Source organism: Fusarium verticillioides, chromosome 2 (assembly GCF_000149555.1).
Source record: "Fusarium verticillioides 7600 chromosome 2, whole genome shotgun sequence".
NCBI lineage: Eukaryota > Fungi > Ascomycota > Sordariomycetes > Hypocreales > Nectriaceae > Fusarium > Fusarium verticillioides.
Window position 1 is genome coordinate 2,682,108 of NC_031676.1, and position 16,205 is coordinate 2,698,312.

At 49.7% G+C, this 16,205-nt stretch overlaps 5 protein-coding genes across 6 annotated transcripts; 2 read left to right on the top strand and 3 right to left on the bottom strand.

The window, feature by feature from the left end:
* Positions 1-444: 444 nt before the first annotated feature.
* On the bottom strand, positions 445-4,773 carry FVEG_15409 (hypothetical protein). 2 transcript variants are annotated; one of them, XM_018904535.1, is made up of 3 exons: positions 2,608-4,773; positions 1,394-2,549; positions 445-1,339 (listed from the first exon to the last, which is right to left on the bottom strand). In XM_018904535.1, exons 1-3 carry the CDS (start codon positions 4,343-4,345, stop codon positions 655-657), a joined length of 3,579 nt encoding a protein of 1,192 aa, XP_018748422.1. In that variant the 5' UTR covers positions 4,346-4,773; the 3' UTR covers positions 445-654. The 2 variants fall into 2 exon arrangements, with proteins under 2 accessions (XP_018748422.1, XP_018748423.1); XM_018904536.1 differs by having other exon boundaries at positions 445-2,549.
* FVEG_15408 (hypothetical protein) lies at positions 4,713-4,865 on the top strand (the record flags this gene model as incomplete). Its single annotated transcript, XM_018904534.1, has 1 exon — positions 4,713-4,865. One exon carries the CDS (start codon positions 4,713-4,715, stop codon positions 4,863-4,865), a length of 153 nt encoding a protein of 50 aa, XP_018748421.1.
* A 2,525-nt stretch (positions 4,866-7,390) lies between these two features.
* On the bottom strand, positions 7,391-11,715 carry FVEG_04118 (hypothetical protein). The gene is made up of 3 exons (XM_018891835.1): positions 9,604-11,715; positions 9,014-9,549; positions 7,391-8,961 (listed from the first exon to the last, which is right to left on the bottom strand). The coding sequence occupies exons 1-3, from the start codon at positions 9,915-9,917 to the stop codon at positions 8,138-8,140; spliced, it is 1,674 nt and encodes a 557-aa protein (XP_018748420.1). The 5' UTR covers positions 9,918-11,715; the 3' UTR covers positions 7,391-8,137.
* On the top strand, positions 11,716-14,524 carry FVEG_04117 (hypothetical protein). Its single transcript, XM_018891834.1, has 2 exons — positions 11,716-13,062; positions 13,111-14,524. Exons 1-2 carry the CDS (start codon positions 12,623-12,625, stop codon positions 14,321-14,323), a joined length of 1,653 nt encoding a protein of 550 aa, XP_018748419.1. The 5' UTR covers positions 11,716-12,622; the 3' UTR covers positions 14,324-14,524.
* On the bottom strand, positions 12,388-16,198 carry FVEG_04116 (hypothetical protein). The gene is made up of 2 exons (XM_018891833.1): positions 14,921-16,198; positions 12,388-14,872 (listed from the first exon to the last, which is right to left on the bottom strand). The coding sequence occupies exons 1-2, from the start codon at positions 15,945-15,947 to the stop codon at positions 14,601-14,603; spliced, it is 1,299 nt and encodes a 432-aa protein (XP_018748418.1). The 5' UTR covers positions 15,948-16,198; the 3' UTR covers positions 12,388-14,600.
* Between the last annotated feature and the right edge of the window lie 7 nt (positions 16,199-16,205).

Genomic DNA, 16,205 nt, shown 5'->3' on the forward strand with positions numbered 1-16,205 from the left:
TGCGGTGCCTTGTTACTTTATCTGGACATCGTTGCCTATTCTACTGGATCTTACCGCATTGTACTTTACTCTACTTTGCCTTACTCAGAATAGCGCTAAGTTCTTTCAACTACCTAGGTACTTGATAAAGGTTGGTCCAAGGTACGGGCAGGTACTGTCTAACGTCAGATATCAAGCCCAGTGCCGTCTTCGGAAGTCATCGACCCATCTTTAACGGTTGGCGCTCTCTCACCGTCCGCATGCAATTGAACTGCATGTAAGCCACTATTTTCATCTACTGCAGTGGCTCTTTTGTTCCGAGTTAGGCCAAAGCCTGGGCTGAGACATTGTCTCGCTTATGCCCGAACGATCGCTGCTATTGTTATCAATCACATATGTTGACTCAGCATGAAACTTGGTCTAGTTAACTTGGTAGGCAAGGTGCTAACGTTAGGTGAAGGATACTGTGTGTAGTGATATTATTGTGTTCATTCCCAAATTTTATGTAAACAAACTTATATCCATTCATACATCCACCGCATGCCCATACTGTATCTAGAAACAAATAAATAATAAATAATAAATGAAAAAAACTCTCAAAAACCTGGCACCATTTTTGTTACATGCATCTAATCATCATCGTTAATAAACTTCGTGAATGGTATAAAGCGGTCCCTAATCTGTGAATCCCGCCATGTTCAGGCTAACACCTCCTGTATCTTGTAACCCTTCCATTGCAACGCCAAAGTCTTGAGCATCGAATTCGAAATTCATGTCCTGCAGGATGTTGTTGACATCTTCGTCTGAGAGGTTAAGCTCCATATTACTGGGCATAGCGGGAGCGTTGGCAATGTTGTCCTGAGCGGCCACTGCTTGAGGAATCCTCTTAGCCACCATATCCTTGAACTTGTTCAACAGATCCACATCATCGGCTGGTGTGGTCTGCGAGTCAAGAATCCGACGCGCTCGTGTCTGAAGCATGGCGTCTGTGGGCATGGAACCCTTGCATGCTACATGATCCTCGACATAGCTGATAAGACCACGCTCCAGCTCTCGCGAACAGAAAACCTCAGCAGGTCGTGCTGCCTGCGATGTGAGCTTCTCGATGTAACTGTTAGCAATAGCTGCTGGCAGTGACTTGGCACCCTGGCCCATTGACACCTGTGCATCTGCAGGGAAGGGCTCGAGCGATGCCTTGGGGCAAGCATAGGGAGGTGCGAATCCCGAGCCACCAGATTCGAGGGCCCAGCCATCGCTCATTGGGAGGCCAGGACCGTCGGTCTTGAGAATACCGGCGTCTCGCTTGAACCTTTGAAGCCATTCAGCATTGTCTGCAGCAGTCTGGTTCCAAGGATCGTCACTAGAGTAGTGTCAGCTCGTCACATTCGGTAATATTCCTGGCCAAGAAACTTACTCGTCATATAGGATCCAGCGTGCCTGGTGCTGAAGCTCTGCATCACTAGGCACATGCCTGTTGGGGTTGTTCGCCGACATAGTGCCAGCAACCCATCGCTTCAGCTCCTTCGCCAATCGTCGATAGCAGTTCGCATCATTGAGAAAGTAGGGTCCAGGACAGTTGGGGCCGCTGCCCATATCAAACATGTCATCACAACCCAATCCCAGAAGCACAGGACAGTCATTGGAAAAAAGTGTCGCATCAGTGGTGGCGGTTCCGCTAACAGTCGAGTTAACGCTAGGCTGAAGAGAAAATGCAGGCGAGCTGTTACTGCTTGCGGGATGGCGGTTCTTGAATCCCTCGAGCCAAGATGCATTATCTGCCGCGGTTTGGTTCCAACCGTCATCGAATTCGTATATAATGATACGAGCTTGTCGTTGGAGGTCCTCATCAGTAGGCTCTATACCCATCGATCGTTGTAAGATGAGATAATCCTTCAGTTCACGCTCGAGGCGCGAGTAGCTGTGGATGGTTGAGTCGATGGATGTGGGATCAGTTGAACGGCAAATGTGATCCACCACGTCTTCGCTTCGTGGAAGATGTGCGCGTCGACGGAAAGGCGCGAGCCAGTTCGTAGCAGATGTTGCGAGGCGAATTAGCCAGTTTGCAATGGCCTCTGACGGGTGTGTAGAGACTTCTTCCACCCGGCCCACGATACGACAAGCCTCTTCTTGAAGTTCATCGTCCATGGCCGTTAAACCTAGTAGTCTCTTGGCCTTGACAAACTCGTGGAGCTGTACCTCCATGGGACACTCCTCGAACAAGTTGTCCTTGCCATTAATCTTGAGGGATGCCAGCCTGTTTTCAGCGGCACCACGCAAAGGACCGAATCTGGCCTTTTGTTGTAGAGTGTCGGAGCTCATGATTATGTCACGGAGCCACGATGGCCTTGTCGCGATGCCCTGTAGTGATAACAATTCGCTGGCGAAAATAATACGACAACCTTCGACCATCATTTCTTCGTCGTTCGGGAGTCGTCCGTGCTGGTCCTGATAGTTCCGTATGAAGAAAGCCATTTCCAATTTAATCAACTCGTAGGCATTGCGAGGTGACTCTGGCGGGGAGTGAGTGGCTACGTATGGCAACGGGGATGTGCGCTCATAATGAATAAGATCTATTTCAAAAGTTAGACGTTGGCAACTTGTCTACAGGATACTGGAGAGGTCTCATACATGGAGGCATGGAGTTCTCGACCATCTCGAGTACAGGGTTGTCGAAACCCCAGTCACCCTTCCAGTCAGCCATGGAATAACCCGTTTTGAAATGCTCAGCCAAATGATCGACACGGATAGTCCATGTATCCATTACGATACCACAGAAACCACACCGGGACCGAATCTCAGGCGTTGCTACCTTCCACGACTTCATAGACCAATCCTGAAACTTGATATTATGCACCAGGCGCAGGTGCTGGTTAAGGTGATCTTTTCGGTAGAATGTGCGTTCTGCTGGGGTACGCTCTTGGCAGGCAGAGTGGTTGTGGCTTTCGATATGGGCATCGTCTGGGTTGGCCTCGCCACAAAAGACACAGGATAAGATGCCGGTATCAGGGTTGACGGCTTTTGCGCCGTGAGGAGAACACACCCACCGCTCAAGAGACAAGTGCAACGACTTTTCGTGTCGTTGCCAGTCGTGCTTAGTCCTGAATGTTTCGGTACAGAATGTACACTGGAAGGTCTTAAGAGGGGCTGATAGGCTGGTCTTCTCTTTGCCAATTTTGGCCGAAGCCCTTCGGCGACGGCGGCGACGTCCGTGGCTATTGAATGGGGCTGAACCAAACGAACCCCATGAGTTGCGAGATCCATGTGAATAGGCAGATCCATGAGAACCATTACTGGAGTGGGAGGTGCCTAGACTGCTGACCGACGACTGATTGCAGATAGATCTGCTTGAGCCATCGTCCGCATAGCTCAAACTGAAAGGGCTGTCCAGTCCGGAAGACATTCCGGAGGAAGAGGCGGTAACGGCTCGTGCAATAGCGCTGACGGACGCAGGTTCGTTCTCGGGGGGTGAGTGCTCCCAACGTTGTAGTGGGTTCATGGCTTCCAGAGCTGGTGTTCCTCGGCGTTGAGGGATATCCATGGGGCCTGACCATGAGCTGGTGTAGTGAGGTGATGTTGAGCGCGGGGGCTGAACCTTGCCACGTCGACGAGCATTTGCAAGCCAGTTGGTGATCTGGACTTTGTTTAACCCTGTCTGGCGCTGCAACATCTCTTTCTCTTCGTCACTAGGATAAGGATGACGGTTGTGAGTCGAGAGCCAGTTCTTGAGAATACGAACAGACTCTCGGGAGAAACGTGCTCCAATTTTGGGAGGAGGTGCGGCCTTGTTGTTGAATGTTTCTCCCAGGTTGCCTAGATCACTGACGGAGGCATTGCGAGAGGCATTGCGAGAGGATTGGCAAGAGTCGTCCTGGTTATCCTCCTGAAGAGCGTTGGAGATCTGAGGTCCAGACGGTAGAAAGGGGTTGATGTCAAAGAGAGCAGCTGAGGTGTTGATAGACTCGGGGGCAACAGCAAAGCTGCAGTCGACTTTCAATGCTACGCAGGTAGTGCAATAGTCCTTGTACATACCCTCTCGGATCTTTTTGCATGAGAAGCCAGACATAGCGCAGTTGATGCATGGCGATGGAGGCGTGTCCCACTGAAATTGACTAGATATGTCTTCAGCGGTTGTGGTGAAGTCTATTGTTGGGGCGGACATGTCTGGCAGAGGGAAGTTGTTGTCTGAAAAGTGTTGAAGGGCGCAGAAGCTGAAGTCGTCTTCACTGACATTCTCCAGGACAAGATCAATGCTCTCGTTGTTGTCAGCTGTCAGACCAGCAAAGGCATTGCCATCCTGGGGTTGCGGAAAGGCGTCAATGGCCTTGTCCCAGTTGACAAATTGCTCCATCTCATCCATATTGGACATGATGCACAAGGATGAGTGCTGATGCGGAGCAGAGATATCGGCTCAGGTCAATCGAAAGGCGCGCGTGAGGGTGACAGCCATGAACCGAATAGATTTGGATGTCAGTCAGCTTGGTCCCACTCGAATCGTTTGGAGTGGGAGCTAGAAGGACGCAAGATAAATAGATAGAGCCTGAAAATGAAGAAAAAAGAACGAGGCTCTCCAAGTCGAGGATAGTCACTGAGTTTTGTTCAAGATGAAAATCCAACAAAGGTACTACTGTACAAGTGACGGTCTGTCTAGGAACCCATCGAAGGAGTCAGCAGTCTCCATCCCCCAGAATGTGAACCAAGCCTTAAGGTCAAGTCTGGTGGAGTTGGAGTGCAGAATGTCGGCCAGCCACACCAACCAGCTGAGCGAGTCTAGCCAGATTGTCAAGTCGTGCGCCCTTCAATTGACAGACAAGGATCTTTTTGATCAATGGACCCACGCACACAAGCTGCGGGGTGACGGTGCTTCCAACACTGTAGTATGGTTCTAGCTCCTCCGCATATGGTGAGCCAACAGTATGGATGTCCAATCATTGTCTCGACCATACAGTGTCAGCTCGACGCGATCAACAAAGGCTGGGCTCCGCTTCTCGTAGTTCGCAAGGCGTAGCCATCCATGCGGATAGTGATACGTCTCGCTAGACCCAAGTCTTGACCCGAGACCGGCCTTCTTATGGATCTTTCTTAACCTCGCAATAAGACAATGCATATCATCCATGATATCTTTTAAGGCTCATTGTCAACTGGATCGGAGTCGTGACTCTGATAAAGCCCGAGCATGCGCTTCCCCGGCGTGTCTATGTGGGGTTTAGCACATCCTGAAGGCTCAGACCTATGCTTGGTTCTCCGCTATAATTGAATGATTGATTGATATATACGGAGTATGCCCTCCTCGTATCACTTCGAGGTTGTCTAGAAAGCACTGGAACTTTCTAAGAAACGGTTTATCGGAGAGAAAAATAAAGACCATGCCGGTCTGCCTTGTCGGTGAGATTTTAGAATCAGCCACCGACACACAGCATCCTTAGCATTGGGGTAAAAAATCGCAGATCACTCAAGATATCTCCCTGCTCCAACACGACGTTGTGGTGTCTTATCATCTGACGTATTGGTAAGCAGAAAAGTTGGCTGATGTCTTTTCTGAACGTAGGCATGCACGGAGTAGGATTACGATTGATGTGAGCAAGATTTGGTGTAGGTAGGTAATAAGTGATCAAATCCTGGGACAAAACAGGCGCCATTGGTTTAGGCGAACCCGCCTATACATACCTGCACAGCGGAAATGCTGCGGAAAGCAGCTGCGTTGTGGTTTGCGTCTTCACCTTGGGTCGGAGTCTCCGGAGGCGCCTATGGGTGTGCAGCAGTTAGCATACATTACTTCCAGGAGAAACAAAAATGAAGTACTGATGCCAGGACTTTCAGATTCTGCTCAATTCAGATATAACTCCAACTATATCAAAGCTCGTTACGTTTGCTTCAAGATCGATCCTCTAACTATGTTGATCGGATGGATCCCAACCGGAGATAGACAGCCAAAACATCTGGATCTCCATAAATGCCGCGAGTCTAAATTAGCTCAATATGCATATACGGCAAGATCCGAAACATGGTGCTGGGCAATATCACAATATGTCTACCTGGGTACCTTGGCCGTTCAGAGACCTATTTACTTTCATATATGGTATTGACCAAACGTTTTCTGCCCTACCCTGCTGACACAAGCCCAAGTGTCTGTCGCCAGATTGATCGGTTAACTTTTTGGGTTTTGCTTGGTACTACTCAAAAAAAGCACTGGTCCTCAAGCCATTACTCCTCAAGCAAAAAGAATCATCAACCTTGGTGAAATATAAAATATCTCAGGCAGCTGTTAGTTATAAGCTTAATTAATCTATCTTGGTCATTTCTCGTCCTAAGTTTCCTCTCATTGAAGTTAGTTTGTAGTGCTTAGTTCTATGAGTGAACTATGGGATTTCCTGCATTTCCATATATCAACATCGACATCGACATCAACTCAGCTCAGTTGCAGTCGTTTATAACTTTTTATAATCTCCTTTTAATCGATGTTGCTGGTATTGTCCAGGTCGGCTGAGATTCTAAGCACATCCACGCCCAGCCTGGGGCGAAGCCTGAAAGCACAGTAACCTACTTGAACAGGGTCGAGTCCTCATATCGAGTGCAATCATTTCCATATATAAATCGATCGATACGTTTCAGTCTGTTGGCTATGCTGTCGCGACATGTTCAATGCTTTACTCCTCTAGAATGTAACATGCAACGACCATATCTAATTCTCCCGAACACCAAGACTGACACCAATCTACGGGCTTAGGATAGCCATGCAGAAATTAGCAAGCCAAATTTTATTGATAGGTTATTTGTTTGTGATTTACAGTTCAATCATAATTTCATACGCTATGCTGATGATATCCCGACTTGTTTGAACACGCAGCAGGGAACGTCATCCGTCAAGTTTGTCCAGCGGCAATGAACGGCTAGCACAAGGCACCCGTCGATGATGCATGCAGATGCAAATTCTAATATAGGGAATGTATTAAAAGACGTAGCGTATCCGTAAACGGTAGTCACCATAGTTGCACGACAGCTCTACCCCCTCCCTGGAGGCTGCAATTACATGGGTCGATGATCAACTACTCCACGCCAGGCGTTTTACATGGTTGATTAGGAGGGATATATCATGAATGGCTCATGTGTATTGCGGTTGATAAATGGCATGCTAGTGGTGATACTTCTAGCATATCTAGGTATTCCAAGAATTTGAGGACACCTTTTGCCATCTTACCCGTCGTTAGACCTTCTCTAATGGTCCGCTCTGATAGTTCATTGCGTTGCTTAAATAGTCTTGGAATTTGTTTTTCGGAAATCATAATGTCACTGTCTGTGGTAAACGAGTTCGCCGCTTTTCTCTCCGTAGTGTTGCATTTGTATGGATCAACCAGCCTAAACAACAAGCCTTGCACTTCATGATCCTTGGGGGCATCATGGTTCGTTGCGGTCACGCGACATCTAGGGTTTTCTGATCACTTCATTCCTGCATGGCAACTTACTCTTATACCCAATGGCCTGTCAAACTTGGGCTATGTACGCATTGAGCACCTACGTAGGTAGTGAGCAGGGGGTCTTGTGCCACGCTATGATGTCCACACAACGGTAGCTTTGCTGTGCGAGCACCTTCGCAAACCATCTATAGAATGGACTTTTTGTCTCGGGACACTACGCCAATTCTATCAAAAAAATCTTGTTTTCCAACAAAGGCCGTTATCACAATGAATAAATCAAAGAGGAAGCGGAAAGTAGGCTCAAAGCTGATACTTGATCAAGTTGTCAACTCAGTCGCTCAACGCGACACCGCATTCTCTTTTTCTGGCTCGTGTAAACTATCTTGCGATGCATACAGCCTGACCCTGTCTATATGTGCATTTTCCGTAGCGTAAACAATGTGCTTTTCGAGAGATAGAGTGGTATCGCTGGCCGAGGCTAGTAGTTCTGTATAATCCTTTCAATAGCTTTTAGAAGAGAAGAAAGAAAGCAGACCAGACACGTATGTCAAACACCATGCTCCTTGACAGCAATAACTCCAGTTTCATGAGCTGAAACCCATCCGAGAAGGCCTTGTGTGCTGTGAAATCCAAAATGCGCCGGTTCCTAACTCGCCTTCCATTCACTAAAATTTCGCGTCCAGTGACACCTTGCTGACCAAGAGGCACTTCATAAATCGTTGATGTCCTATCGTGGATCCTACTCATTAATCATGTCCAAGTTCTTGTAATTCTCTCTCTTTTGCGGCAAGCATTTCTCGCATCTTGTCCGCTTCGCGTTGTAAGGCTGCTCGACGCTCAGCCTTTATCCTCTCAGTATCGAAATCACGCGGGCCAGCACCTGGCGTGTTATCCCGGTTAGAAAAGGCGCTAGGGCTCGGTGCTGATGCTATAGTGCTACCAGGTGATCGTATGGGAGGTAAGCAATAGTCGCCGTCGTCACTTCCTGTTCCTAAATTGGGGGGAGTGGTAGCTGATGTCGATGGATTTAGTATCGATTTAATATTGATCGAGGAGATTCGTTTCGAGCTCTCCTGTCCTGTTTCTTGTGAGGCAAATGCTTCACTCTCCGTGGTAGAGAAGGATCGTTTTCGAGTTGGCGACAGAAACGAGGCAGGGGATAGTGACGTTTTCCTATCGTTGTTTGATGACATAGACGCCATGGGGGCCAGTCGATTATCGTCGTTCAGGGATCCGGTATACTGACGTGGGTTATTTGACTGGTGATACGCAGCTAGATCCGAGGTCGAAGGCAGTGGCGATATTGTTCTACTTGTAGGTCGGATGACCGGTTGAGGCTCGATCGTGAGCGGATGGTCTGGGCGGCGACGAAGACCCAGATTGACGGATCCATCCTCATTCATTGACCCCTTCTCAGCATTTTGTACATATTGATCTTGCATTTCAGCTGGCTCCATTGCATCTTCCATCTCCTCATCCTGCGACGCTGGGATAATTCGTTTTCGTCTTTTGATGGTCGATTTCTTCATGGTCATCGGTCGGTGGACACCATGTAACTTGTAATATAGGCCTAGGTTTGTTAATAAATACTGTTTGATAACCGCTAAACGCACAATACCTACCACAAGCATTGCAGATGGTGTGGCCACTCTCATCACGCCTCCAGAGAGGCGTAATAGTGGTGCCACAGTTCTGGCATGCAATCACAACCGTGGCATTCGAATTCTGTTGATTTTGCAAGGCATTGACATCCAGAGGCACCGGTTCCGGTTTGGTACTTTCACTTCGACTTTGGCAGCTCTGTCGTTTCTGCGTTCCACCTAGGTTGGCACTTTTCGAAACACGATTGTTATAGGCAGGGCATCCATTGCAGCCCTCTGCACCACCCGTTCCGTTACAACGTCCACCTCCAGGACAAGTCCCTCCAGTCTGATCAGCCGATATGTAGGTCGCATTCGACGCAGGTTTTGGACCTGCGACTGCAGAGGGCTTCGGTGCGGTAGTTCGCGGAGGGTCTGCAGGGACAACGTTTGGTGGTCGCTTGAGACTAGTCGGGCGAGAGGCGTTTCTGGCTTTCAGATAGAGACCACAGGCGTTGCAAATCGTAGCACCTTGAGGTGATCTCCTCCATAAAGGGGTTCGGGTGGTTCCACAGTTACTATCATCGGTATAAGCAGAGTGATTGCTATAGAAGTAAAGCTACTTAACTCACCTGCAAACTTGTCCTTGGCTACCACTAGGTGGCGGACTTGCTTTTGAACCATGCTCTGCCCCAGGACTCTGTTGCTTTGACATATTTCCTGGAGCTGGGCTTGTCTTAGGGCCAGACGGACTCCCACTTAGTCTATTTTGGCGGTCACGATTGTCCTGGCCGGTAGGGAGTCTGGTCCGCTCCTGAGAAGGAACAGCCGGGCTATCACTTGGTTTCGAGGACATTGGTCGTGATGGCAGCGCAGTTCGCGCTGAGGCCGTCTCACGCTGATGGCTATACAGCGCCGTTTCCTGGGTTTCTTGGCTCATGCCCATAGGTAGGGCTGACAGTATCGAGGGAAACAAGACGGCAATGGTTCAGATGAAGCGAATGGGTGTACTTCAATAGTCTGAGTTGGAATGCGACGGATCAGTTACAAACCGAAGTCTATAGCATTCATTGGCGTTGATATCGAGGGTCGGTAGGTTGATTTGATTGTCGTATAGGTCGAGGATAAGTAAGAATGAAACTTGGTTGACAAAAGAAAGTCCTTCACTCGACTCGTAATCGGGTGCAGCGGATTGATAAGTGGCTTCGAACCGGCCGAGTAAGGAGGCAAATCCGGAGAGAGGCCGGGGCCGAGTTCCGCAACTAAGAGTTCGCAGGCGCCGAAGCGAGCCAAACAGATGGAATACTTTCTTGGCTCGATGTGAGGTGTAAGTCAGAATGAAAGAAGTACCTAGTTCAGAGCCCAATCTGCAGTCCGGCGATATGTATCGTCAAGTTGCCAGTTTTGCTGGTGGGCAGACGAGTCGAACAAGTCGCCAGGGTACAAAGGGACTGTAGATGCGTCGGCAGCTGACCTAGTAGTAAACAGGACCAATCGAAGGTTGGATCGAGTCCGATCGAACGGGAAGCCAGGTATTGGTCAGACGACAGGTGTCAGAGAGTGACGCGACAGCGACCAGATACTTGGGACCGGCGCAACTGCAAGGCCGAGAAGACCAAAGAAGAAGGTTGAGGAGTTGACAGCCGCGGGGAGGAGAGGAGAGGACAAGGATGTGCGGAGTGTGTAGTAAAGAAGACGAAGGGAATAACCAAGAACAGGAGATAACACAGATTATCAACCAAACCAAAAAGGTGGAAAGGAAAAGTACCGTAGACTATGTGCAAGGGTGATGAATCTGTGACTACGCAATGACAGGTGTTGTTGGTAAGACAACAAAAGGCGGCCGAAAGCGAAGTGCAGGACAAACTGACAGAAGAGGATGGGGACGGAACACGCCTTGTCTCGTTCCTAGGCAAGGTATAATTGAATGTGGTGCTTGGCGAATAACAGGGGAGGGCTTCGTCAATGGGTTGAGGCGTAAGACTCCCAAGTCTTGCGGCACCACCAGGCTGGGACAGTGGAAGGTGAATTGGTGACCAAGCAGAGCCAAGACCAAAGACCAGGGTGTATGTTTGCGTGTGTGTGTGTGTGTGCACGCGCGCGTGGGATACCGTCCGTAGATCGATAACCAGCGAGGCAACGAGACAGCAGATGGCAGATGGCGGTGGAGGAAAGGACGGTGACCCCGGGAGAAGGGTATCCGAGACCAAGAGAGGACAAGGTGGGGGTTATGGTCTTCCAAGGGAAAAGGTAGAGAGGTCAAGGGTAAGAGAGGGAACTCAGAGAGGACTGTTGACAGAGCAGATGGACGACCAATTCCGTCTGGTTTGAGATTGAGAGGCACAGGTCAGACCAGAAAGAGAGGGCAGAGAAAGTTGGGCAGAGTGAGTACCTTAGGTAAGGTGATTGCGATTGATGATCAGACAAGACCTGATCTAAGGTAGGTATCCAATGGGGCTGGGGCTTAGTCTTGGAATTGGATCTGGCTTGTGCTTTCTTGATTGCCTTGCCTTGCTCTGCCTTGCCTTGTCTTCTGCCCTTCAGATTGTTTGGTATTAGTTATGGTGGATTGGAGACTGGTTGTCGGGTCTCGGGAGCTGGCGTTGCATTGCATGAGCCTAAATGGGGCCCAGCAGAGACTCGCTGACTCTTGTTCCCTCTGTTCTCTCCTTCTCGTACCCCTCAGTGGCAGTAAAGTCTAATTCGTCCTTAGGTTGGAGGGGAGTGACGTGCAAAGGCAAAAAACAAACCAGAAGGAAGACGAGACTCAACAGACACATGATGCGATTTCACGGGGAGTCGGCCCCAGCATGGAACGACGGCCGCTGGTGGGTTGGGGTTAAAACAACCGACTCGATCTAGACACTCTCATCTCGTTTCTAGTGTCTTTCTTAGCTCTTGAACCAAAGGTGCCGTTTCCGACTGCATGGATATCATTTGATGCTGAGTACTGTTCGTATTTTTCACGTGAGAGATCTATGTAGGTACTAAGGTATGCCTCACAAACCAGAACTGCCTGCCAAACTCTCCAGATCTCGTCACGCCAGAAAACCTGCAGAAAGGACGGGACCCTTCCCAGCGTGTTCACTGTCGTCACAGTGGAGGAACTAAGCGAAAGGCCCTTAGATTAGGACGTTCTAGTAGGCCCCTCTTCCTCACCGCGGCTCTGTCAACTTTGTCATTTCGCCCCTGAAATGCGTTGGATTACATTAAGTTGTCTCTGATTGGTTCAGCTAATACGGAGAAATTCCTCTTCGTTAGGTTCGTGCCTTAGCGCCGCTGGTGGTATTTTTGCGCAGGGGATCGCCGTCCTGGTGCCCTGACCGACTCAGATCCAATACGCGCTAGGCCGAGATCGGGCCCTCTTTTTTGTTCTCTCCGTTCGATTCTTATCAGCCAAAGCTTGAGGTCACTTTCTCGTTTTTATCTTATCTTATCTCACCCATGCTCATGGTTACTTCCTTATCGATCAGTACCTTTAGCTACTTAGCTTTGTTGATTGTTCCCAAGAACGATCAGCATCAGTAGCAGTCTGGTTGTCACGCCGCATCGTCGCATCACTTAGAATCGTCTCGTGTCACTCGACATCAATTCTGTACTTTTATCTACTTCTATGCAATATCGCCAACGACTCAGTCATTCCCTTTGGTGATGGCGTCCGACCTCGGGAGCTCTCCCAAAAGAGAGCCAACACCCACTCTTCCTTTATCCTCGGTTCCTCAAAAGCGCCCCCTTGAAGAAGGCCGTCACAGTCCTGTCGTTCCCTCGCCACTGAACCCCGAAGTCAGGCCTCCCGACTCTTTGGCACCTGAAGATCCTGCTCAGAATTCTAGATCCAAGTCTGCGCGAGCAAAGAAGGATACTCTAAAGAAACGCGAGGCCAAAGGAAGCGATAGTGTTCGTGCGACACCTGATCCAAAACCAAAGTCGAAGCCACAGAAGAAACAAAGCGATTCGAGCCCATTACGATACAACTTGGGGCAGCCTAAACTGTCCAACTTCAACCCTCCTCGAGGTCCTGTCTTGACGGCACACCACGAGGTCACTGCCCCTGACGGCCAAACGGTCGAATTCTTTGAAACATCGGATCAGTAAGCCAAGACTATATCTGCTGAATACCTTCAAGCTAACTGTCAAAGTGTCTCTAATAAGAAGAGCTTCCGCTATACTCCCTGCATCGCCGATCCTCTCTTTCCGTCCATGATCTACTACCGAAGCACAGAACCAGAGCCATACGGTCCCCACTTGAGCTTCGAGGACTCAGCAGGGCATGTTTATTTTGATAAGTCGGCTCGTCACGTCACAACCGAAAAAGGATTTCGCATGGCAAGGGCCAACGTGGCTGTCAGGGAGGGCAGATGGTACTGGGAATGCAAAATCACACAAGGAGTTCGACCACCAAAAGACGGAGAGTCCAAGCCGGAAGGAGGCAAGCATGTCCGCGTAGGTTGGGCAAGACGAGAGGCTTCACTTGATGCGCCCGTGGGGTTCGATGCTTACAGCTATGGCCTTCGTGATGTTGCGGGAGAGAAAGTACATATGTCCCGTCCTAAGGAATTCTTTCCTGCAGGAGAAGGCATTCGAGAGGGTGATATCATCGGCCTCGAGATTCAACTTCCATCAGAACAATTGCACCGCAAGGTCATGTTTGGGCAGTATAATCCAGTTGTTGATCAGACCGACGAGGAACCTGCGGCCACCGCTGAAGGCCATAACATTGTCCGCGATCGCTATCCCATACGCTTCAAATCGCATACTTATTTCGAGAAGAGCGAGTACTCCCCCGCCAAAGAATTGGAAGATCTTATGAATCCGGCAGGGGCTGGCGGTGGCTCTTCAGAGGAACCTGGTCCTAATCACCCTCTTCCAAGTCTCCGCACGCTTCCCAATTCTTGCATCCGCGTGTACAAGAATGGGGTTCTAATGGGAACTCCGTTCGAGAATCTCCTTGGCTTCCTTCCACCAGCTTCGCGTCCTCATGGCCAAGCTGGCGGTCGCGAAGGCCTTGATGACGGCATGCTCGGATACTACCCTGCCGTAAGTGTCTTCCATGGAGGCGCCGTGGAGGTAAATTTCGGCCCCGACTTTTGGTATCCTCCCCCAGCCGAGATCGAAGATAAACCTGATAAGGTCTGGTCAGGCAACGCTCGCTTGAACAAGATGCACCCTGTGAGCGAGCGTTATTCTGACCAAATTGCAGAGGATATTGTCTGGGACATCATTGATGAGGTGGACTTTTGGTCCAAAGATGGGGGCGGGGCAACAGATCGCCAAGGTGTGAGCGACAAGAGTGAAGCCGTCGCCATGGCTCCTGGGCGAGAAGAGATCAAGGAAGTGGTCCAAGACGATTGAAGCGTAGCAAAATATGTTGTCTCTTTCTATCCAGATGATGTTCAATAGCTGAGCCACGAAAGCCTCGAGAAGAGATGTTCATCTCAACCTACAAAAGATACCCACTGTGAAAAAGCAGAAATCAAGTTTATTATTCATACCATGTCCATCAATAGTAAAAGCTGGTATCGCACTGCCCCGAGGCTCCATTCTCATTTCGTCATAAACCATGTCGTAATTACTGCTCGTCACCATATATCAACCTGCTTACCGACGGAAGTCCTGTCCAGGCACCGTCTCAACGACGACGAACCGGTTCCTCCGGCGAGGCTGGCTCGACTACAGCAGGGATCGGGGATGGCTCAGACAAAGGGGAAACAGGATCTCCAAGTATTGCCCGGTCAGCATTACGACTCGCCGCCGCCGCCTCCGGCCCTGGAAGAAGAGGGTCATCTGGAAGCTCTTCGATACGATCGCTACCATCAACAGGTGTCTCAGCTGCAGATTTCTCACGCTCCAGTCGCACCTCGCGGCCTCTCTTGTGACAATACCAAAGTACAAACATTAATACTATTCAGTGTTAGCAAATACATGAACAGTTTGGGAAGCGATACTTACAAAATAGAGCAACGCTCCATATAACATTTGTACCGATGAATGCAGGCCACCGGACCTTCAATGCGTTGACGATAGCCTTGAGCATACCAACAACAGCCCCTGGCTTTGTGACTAGATCGGTCAAATTCGATGGCTTGAGGAGGTCGATAGCGGCATCCTTAACGCCCTTTTCAGTATTCGCCTTGAGGCCCTGGCTTTCCGCTGCCGCCGCCAAGAGCTCGGGCGCCAGGGAGGATGTAAGCTTATCTGGAAGCTGGGTAACAAGCTTCTTGAGAGATGAGGGCAGTTTTTCGAAACCGCGATTGATGGCACCATCGCGATCTTCAACTAGGCTTGCGAGGTCACCGTATGCTGTCGGCACGCCGTTGGCTAGATCCTTAAATACTTGTGTGAAACGGGACAGGAGCTCGGATGACTCGTTGGAGAGAGAGACGATCTTATTGTTCTTTGCTTGGAGGTTCAGGCGGTCGAGAACGTTACCAAGGTCCTGCTCCTCACGTTCGGCTTCCGGTGGCGCGACGTTATCTTCTGGCTTAAGGCCATCCTGTGGTTTCTTGTGTCTCGTGAATAAAGCCGTTAGACGGCTTGGCTGTTTGTCGTGCTTCTCCTTCTCTTTTTCCTTCTTTTCCTTCTTCTTGTCCTTTTTACTCTTGGGCTCTTGTAAGGCCTTTACAGCCTCTATCTCACTCTCAGATGCGGACGAGAGGTCGATCTGAGGGGTGTTGATGCGTGGCGGCAAAGGCGGAGCTGGGCCATCGTCTTCCAGGATACTTTGCAGCCAGGCCTCATCGTCGCGGTCGAGGACTGGGCTCAAAGGAGGGGTATTGGAGCTGATGCTATGCTGCGTACTTCGCCGCCTGTGTTGATGACCTGATGCACGAGATGCATCGTTGCTGAAATCCGGTACATGTCCGTAGGATGGGTCTACCGAAGATCCAGCTTCGGTCTTCTTCGCAGTCTCCTCAGCAGCAGCCGCCTTCTCCGCTCTGTTCTTCTTGATCTTTTTGTAGGTCAAGTATTCCAACATTTTGGAGTTTTGTTATATGTATTCGGGGGGGTATGGCTTGTTCGCAGATGCGGCAGATGGGGATTCAGCTATTTAACTATTCTAGTCTGGAACAAGAGGCCGCCCAGCTCAAAGGAAAACGAGGGATGGCGATTTATGTGTTGGCGCGCGCTTGGAAATTCGCCTTTGTCTTGTCTTGGGTGACGAACGATCTACGCGAATCGAGAGCGCACCGCCACATCACATGTGATGTCATGACGGCAGCCCAGCCAGAGTCCA